The 7608-nt window shown below is 41.2% G+C and overlaps 1 protein-coding gene across 2 annotated transcripts; it reads right to left on the bottom strand.

The window, feature by feature from the left end:
• Positions 1 to 249: 249 nt before the first annotated feature.
• actr8 (actin related protein 8) lies at positions 250 to 7592 on the bottom strand. Of its 2 annotated transcripts, none has more exons than XM_086026876.1 (13): positions 7316 to 7592; positions 6069 to 6239; positions 5874 to 5984; positions 4943 to 5047; positions 4687 to 4860; positions 3971 to 4064; positions 3744 to 3873; positions 2617 to 2770; positions 2276 to 2371; positions 2044 to 2184; positions 1361 to 1661; positions 1112 to 1275; positions 250 to 981 (listed from the first exon to the last, which is right to left on the bottom strand). In XM_086026876.1, exons 1-13 carry the CDS (start codon positions 7445 to 7447, stop codon positions 838 to 840), a joined length of 1917 nt encoding a protein of 638 aa, XP_085883002.1. In that variant the 5' UTR covers positions 7448 to 7592; the 3' UTR covers positions 250 to 837. The 2 variants fall into 2 exon arrangements, with proteins under 2 accessions (XP_085883002.1, XP_085882992.1); XM_086026866.1 differs by having other exon boundaries at positions 3744 to 3876.
• Between the last annotated feature and the right edge of the window lie 16 nt (positions 7593 to 7608).

The following is a 7608-nucleotide window of genomic DNA, read 5'->3' on the forward strand; positions in this document are numbered from 1 at the left end:
AAGTAACAGGTTATTGTAATATTGGCATATTTTCATTCTGATTTAGAGAATTGCACTATGCAGTTGAGTAAATTAACCCATTATGGCCTAAAGCGCCTGGCACAACAGCTCCCCAAAACCCAAGGTCATCTTTTGAATTACCCTTGAAAACCTGAAATTTTACCAGAAATTTAACACCTACAAAATAATATCTCAGCCCCTGAAGCAGATAGAAACATAATTCCAAAACAATTTGAGAGCTTACACATGTGGCTTTCCCACAGGCCCAAGTTTATTCATATTTACTGTTTCAATCGAAGACGTAAACAAAGTATCAGTGCAAGAGAAGCACTACTTAAAAAAAAAAACAAGGTGGTAATTACCATTCTTTATTCTGTTACAAAGACGTCAATGGTCATTGTCTACAAACATATCTTAACCATATATCACGTTTGACTCGTTCTACTGGTTCAAAGTCCACAAGCGTGTCGTCTATATCACTGCCGTTTACTCATTTCAAGCTCTCATGACCGATACATCCACCATTATGTTAAATTTATGTAGTTAGTTCAACAAAATATTCCTCAGTATTGTACAGTGTGTAATTTCAAAGCAAGATATTCATTTTCCAATTCTGTCGACTAATCAATGCACAGTTTTTGCCGCTTTTCCCGTTGTCGCCCCCCCCCATTATTTAACAGGGTGTAATTTCTAGCGCTATTGAATGAGAGCTTGTCCAAATGTTTGACTGGTAGTGTACAGCAGTGTTCTAGCTGTAATACTCAGATCTTTGTTGAAATGTTTTTTTGTGTCTTGTCCTTAGATTTTCACCAGAGTCTGTTTTTGTAACGTACGTAGTCACCAAACAAAAGCAGCTCGCTCACGTAACATTCGAACACCAAACCGCTGCCACTCTCTCTGGTGAATCCACATTTCTTGTGTTGTGTCCAGACAGGCCAGTACTGCTCCCCCCTTCCATGATATCAGTCGGGGGTCCATGTCCTACAGCATGTCAACAAACAGTGCTGTGAGAAGCTTTTCACCATTCACTCAGAATTTGCACATTAATTGCATTCTTTTAGTGAAACTAATAAACTTGTATTACTCATTATTACTGAGAGGCCACTTTTACCTTTGGCCTTGTGATTACTTCCACGTTGTCCACAAGCCTTCTGAAGGAGGGTGGCATCTTGTTGATGATGCGGTGAAGCAGGAACTCCTGAGCGCCATGAAACATGAGCCCTCCTCCCACTACCAGAATGGAGCTGTACATCTTTCGCTTGGTCTCGTCCGAGGCTTTCAAAAGACAACAAGACAGCGCTTGACTCCTACAAATCTTCAGTGCAGTATTTATACATCTTCCATTCTGTGTTTTTATTACCACAGCAGTCAATGCTATGCAGGATGGCTTTATCCAGGCCAAGCGCTTTGCCCTCAAACTGATTCATGATTGCAGTCTTCTTTGAGAGATGTGTGGAGAAGGGCTCCTCCGCCTCCCCCACTCCCATTAGGCACTCCCCCTGGGAGGCACCGATATCCGTCTCGCCCTGCATTGTTCCACTGCTACCGCTCCCCCTTGGCAGATCGGACAATTCCCCGATGCCCCCTTGACCACCCGCATCACCGTCCAAAGTGCCGCCTTGTCTTGAGAGCGCCTTGCGGTCTGAAGCGGACTTGGAGGACTGTTGGAAAAAGATGGTAGAACAGTAGAAATTACATCTAACTAGCAATATCCTGCACCGATGACAGTAGTAACAATCATAAGTACATATATATGTAGTAAGCAAATTCTGAAATAAAATTGAGCAAAATCTTAATTTTTGATCCAAATGTTCTAAATACTAACACTGAGCATTTTACCACAGATCTTGACTATCACTTTCATTGTCTTTGTTGTAGTTCAACCCAAAGGTGTTTAAAAAGGGAATCCGTTATCTAACATGTCTTGGCAAGATGAAGAATTGAGAGTCAGGGTCAACTAAGTGGTCTAGTTAAACCCCTGACTGATTGATAAACAAGTGTGTCCATTTAGAGTACACTATATGTACACTAGTTATCTTTTACCTGGTCTTGTTTGCTGTGTGTGGCCAGTAAATACAGTTCATCGTGAGGGTCCTCGGAGTCACCTTGGGAACGGTACTGCAGCGATGTCATCTTCTGACCGACGATACCAAACGTGCTGGGGTAGAACAGTCCCATGGGTGCCTATTTCATGCAAGGCAACAAATAAATCATCCAAGAGGAGTCAAGGCATGTGGGAACCAACACAAAATGGAGTTGTAATAACTTGAGTTACCTGTAATTTCTCATCCCCTAAGCGAACCTGGAAGAGAAAAGCTGGGGCATCTGGGAAACGGGTTTGGAATTCATGATCTTGTAGTCCGGATATGTCCTTATAGGAACCGGGGAAAATATTTTTAATTGATTTGCATGCAGGAAGATGGACAAAAATTGCGACGTAAACAACAATGGCAACCTACATTTTCTTAGTGCTGTATTTCTTTTGGTATTCAAAATCAAGTGCATCAAATGTGATTCTATATTGCATATTATCATAAAGCTGATAACATCTTGAACAGTGAAGGTATTCAATTTAAGAACATAAACATAAAGATCTGTAATCCTTGACCCACACACCTGGTCCAGATGGCAGAGTGTCTCCTTTATATGTTGTAGTAGCTGACAGTCCAATCTGTTGGACAACTGACAGTCTCTGTAAGGAAATCCTGCCCTCTGCAGGAGCCAGAATAAAATGCGGGTCACATCTGCACCACCATATGCCAAAGACAACCTGTGAAGCGTAAAATAGCAAGTATGAATGCTCTGGGGGAAAAAAAAAAAAAAAAAAAAAAAAAAAGACACAGTGACATTTTGAGAAATACAAAACAAAACGTGTTTCCCATCATTAAATATTTACTTTTATGTAAAATTACAGTTAACCGTTGTCAAATTCGAATGCACAGCCAACAAAAGGAAGTCACTTTGGGTTTTCTAATTCTTGTAAAGAAATACGAGCAAGCACGTTGAGAAAGCACGTTCATGACTCAGTCAGTCCAGCAGATAAAAACAAACTACCAAAGCTGATGTACTCCCTTAGTTTGCCAGCCTGAGAAACCTCACTACATTCCCTTTCTTTTGTTCTAGGTATGCTAGTATTACATTATTTGTTAAAATAAAAATAATAATCTTTTTAAAAAATAAAATTGTAGCTATAAATCAGAACAGATCCTCTTTCTGTTTGCCTTTATAGCAGTTGTGCTTCTCAACCTTTGAGACCCAAGGCACATATTCAACATTAGAAAAACCTCACAGAACACCGTCAGAAAAAAACGTCACAAAGAGTAGTATATACAGTATTGTAAATGATATTTATATTGTCTCAGTTTACTAACTCAGTATGAAATCTGGGCCTGTTGAGTTGACCAAAAAAGAGGAGGGTACACAGGTTAATTGTACATTCTGCCATCTAGTGAAACAGCATTTAATTTTCCGCCTGTTGCTATACTTTGCTAGCATTTTACATGTAATCAATAAATCATAATTTAATAATCAGACAAATTGCCAGTAAGTGAAATTGGATTTCCCACAGAACAGTGATTGGGAATCACTGGTTTAGACTATGCTGGTTTTCGCTGCTGGTTAACTGAAGCCCACTTGTGCCTCCATGATGACTTTTGAGACGTTGTGAAATGTTAAACTTGTCAATATGAACCTTGGTTCAGTCAAAGTCCACAAGTACACATTTTCTCAATAAATATCCTGACCTGGAGTTCCGATGGGAAACTCCGTCCTCTACACAGCAGAGACTGGTCTTCTGGTCTCCAACATCTACGACGCAAGCGCTGCTTAATCCACTGCCAAATGTGGCACACACAGACTCCTGGTGCACTATGACTGCTGTACACACAAATACGCATGGAAAAAATAAGACGATGGTACGGTTTTGTAAAGCGGAGGCTGACCTGAAAGCATGACAAGTGGAATACGGTACCTGAAAAGCCCATATTAAGCAGCAGCATAGAGACCAATTCCTTGGCATGCTGCCTGTTGTAGATGTCAGGAACCAAAAGGATGCATCTGTAATACTGTCAACAGTCACAAAACATGATGTGAAATAAAGACATTAACAAAGCTTTTTTTTGTCTCTCAATGAAAATGTGAGAAATGTTTAGGTTTCCCAAGGACCACTGGGGCTGATTTGATGTTGGTAAACCGTTGCCCTCATTAAATACAACATCAGGAGAAGGCAGCAGCAACAAGCACTAACCGACACACACAGCGTGGTGAAATAACAACAATGTAGGACAATATCATTGCGGTCTGTGGGACAGAGAGTTATACAACACAGCCAGCTTCCAATAATGAGCCGAACCAAAAAGAAGCAAGCTTGGTGAATGGGGAACGATGAATTTGAGTGTATTGACTTGTTTACAGCTGTAGAACTGTGACCCAGGATAACATTTAGCTGCCAAAGTCCACAACCATCGGTCACCATGATTGACTGGCGATGTTCAAACTTTTTTTTTCTGTTTTTTTCTCTTCTCCGCTCGAAGCAACCCCACGAACAAGCGCAAGCCAAACATGCAGGGCAATGCGATATTTCGTATTCGGTCTCAACCTACCAACACTGCATGCCAAGACTTTTGTCTACATTGTACATATCCATATAAAAATATAAAAAATAATTAATTCTGCTATGCTTCCCACCTTTAGGTCTTTGAGCGGGATCTCCAAATTCTTTTGAATAGCATGACTCCAGATGGTCTCGAGGTCAGCCAGGACAGAAGTCAGCGAGCCTCCGGGACCGGCGTGCACGTTGAGTTGACCTCGAACTATAGGCCAGTGGATGTTGTAACAGTCTGTTGGTTTCACATACAGGGCCTGTATTGTGATGGGTGGGAAGAGGCGGAGACCATGAGCTGATGCTGAACTTCTTTATTTTCATGCAGACTCTTGGACTTACCTCCTCCCCTATCAAATAAAGGGGATGGTGAGATGTGTTGGTCCACTTCACTCTGGAGCTGCTGTCTAGCACGGCTGGACGGATCTGACAGTTGTATGCCCTGGCCTAAATACAAAACCCGTGTCAAGGTTTTCCACTGGACCCCTACATAGAGTATATCAACATGACTGAATAAAAAATTCTAGTAATAACATTTATCAGTAGGCGGAAATGTCACTTCTTACATCCATCCGGCCTTTCAATGCCAGCCATTTTCAAAAAAGAGACCCCTTGAGAGCTGGCCAATTTAATATATTTTATGCACAACAGTGACTTTGATGCTAAGAATTTTTGCTTTAGTGACGCCTCAAACATCTAAACAGTTCTTTTCCCAAGAGTCCGCCATGTTTTAGGACTTTACACACTTTTTTGAGACATGGTGAGTCAATCACTGGGCTCACTTGTTACACGTGGCTTGAATTTCAACAGGAAAAAGTTTCACTTTCAGCCTCAATTTGCCATGCCTTTTTATTTTTCTTGCTTTCCGTTGCACTCTTTTTTTGTATTTGTTGTGCCGTTTTACATTAACATGTAAATGTAAGCTATACTGTACATCAATTAATTTTCTAGAATCCTTGTATTCAATACAGTAACAGGCGTCACATCTGACTTTTGAGAGTGAGGCAGGGTACATTCTTGACTGGTCACAAGCCAATTGCAGTGCGCATACTTATAGACAAACAACTATTCACTCTAAAGTTAAGTCAGAATTACAGTAAATATCCGTATGAAAAACACTTTTAGGCCATGAATATTAATCAATCTAATGAAAAACAGTTAGTACCATGTGTGTACCAGAGTTGAAAAGGTACACACATATTGTAATAATAGTTTTTGTTGGAGGTCTTAAAGTAGGGTTTCCTGGTCAAGATATATTTCTTAACACACACACCTGCTCAGCAGACACTGGAGTCCTCCTCACTCCATTGGACATCTTCTTGGACCAAATGGCCTGGTCAACCATTTTAAGCCCGTTCTGCCTCTGCTCGTTACTTTCAGGTTTCTGGCACAGAGCATGAGGAAGGATGCAATGAGGTCAGTGAGAACAACAAATAAAATATTTGCAGGCTACATAAACCTGACACACATTGAGACCGTCCCTGAGCAGCCAGGCGTCTTCATGTCTGGGCTGGCCACTTTGCTTGTGGCGACGTGCTATCACATGTGGGACCGTGAGCGGAAGGTTGTCTGTCGCTCGGCCAATGCGGAGCGTCCTTGAGCCAGGATGGATGACAATTACAAAGTTGCTCTGTATTTGCTGTAAAAGAGAAGTGAGAGGGACAATAATTAATCAACAACTAACCGATTATGAAATTACTCAACAACTATTTTGACAATCAATTCATCATTGAGAGATGTTTAACTTAAAATACTAAAAGTCCTCGGAATATCAGCCTCTCAACAGTAAATAATATTTTCAGATTCCCGCAGTCCTCCATTAGGGCCTACTTCACAACTCTACGGTATCAGAGGTTACTTTTCAGCCTGCTTATATCAGTTTGTCCTATTTTAGTTTATAACATACTGACAGATATATAAAAAGACTGTTATGACATCTAACCTTTCAACCAGAAATGCTTAATCTAGCCATGCATAAAATGAGCCATTGGCCCATACGGCAATCGAACCCACAACCATAGCGTTATTAGCAACACGCTTTAACCATGAGCTGAGTTAACAGGCCACCACAAGTCTCTCCTCATTTAAACCACAGGTGGACTACCACCAAAAACATGCCCATTAAAACCCATTCACTGCAATTGTTCACTTGTCAATTACGTTTTTCAACGAGGTTGGTTGGGGGAGCGTCTGATGGTACTTTACGCCGTAAATTTCAAACTTAGGAACAACTTTACTGATGCACAACCACCAGTAGATGACATTGATGCCATGTCATGTCATCTTCCAAACCGCTTATCCTGTACAGGGTCACGGGGAGGTGCTGGAGCCTATCCCAGCTGACAATGGGCGAAAGGCAGACAACACTCCGAAGTGGTCGCCAGCCAGTCGCAGGGCAGACATTGATGTCACATTTTAGATATCAGATCAGCAGTTTGTGCGGAGAAACGGCTGCATTTTGTGTAATGTACCTTTATTCCTACTGATGATTATCAAAGAACAGAAAAGGGCGAATTTCATTTGGTAGTTGGGTATGTACATAATCACTGACCGCAACATCCTGTTGGTCTTGAAACTGTAAAAATGCTCTAAAATGTCTGCCAGTGAATGAATGTAATTTTAACGAAAAACCCATATCAAAATTATAATAATATACCTGGCTGTAAATTATGTCTAAATGGCACAGCACTACCAAAAGGGGATTCGTAAATTCACCTCCTGGAGGGGCTCTGGGATGGTCGGTGGAGCAATGGGTCTTTTCACTCCTCGCTGTTCCCTCTCCTTCTCTTTGTCGCGCTCTTTCTCTTTTTCCTTTCCATTATCTTGCTCTTTCTCTGCTTGGGTCATGTTCACAGTCTAACTCTATCGATTAACTTGCTCAAAATGGTGAAAATGACAAACAAACAAAAAAAGCCTTAGACCAAAAGACTTCACACAAAGTGCAACCGTCCAACACGAGCCATTACTTCCGTGTTTGGTCACGTGGTATAAAACAAGTCCCTCCCCCG

The sequence above is a fragment of the Filicampus tigris genome, chromosome 1 (assembly GCF_054856515.1).
Source record: "Filicampus tigris isolate MCC_2025a chromosome 1, RoL_Ftig_1.0, whole genome shotgun sequence".
Lineage (NCBI taxonomy): Eukaryota > Metazoa > Chordata > Actinopteri > Syngnathiformes > Syngnathidae > Filicampus > Filicampus tigris.

Bases quoted from the DNA above. Each gene is read 5' to 3' on its own strand.
- actr8 (XM_086026866.1), bottom strand. From the start codon at position 7,447: ATGACCCAAGCAGAGAAAGAGCAAGATAATGGAAAGGAAAAAGAGAAA. The intron at 4,861-4,942 runs GTAAGTCCAAGA...ATCACAATACAG, and splicing joins TTTATTTGATAGGGGAGGAG to GCCCTGTATGTGAAACCAAC. The intron at 982-1,111 runs GTAAAAGTGGCC...GACATGCTGTAG, and splicing joins AAGTAATCACAAGGCCAAAG to GACATGGACCCCCGACTGAT.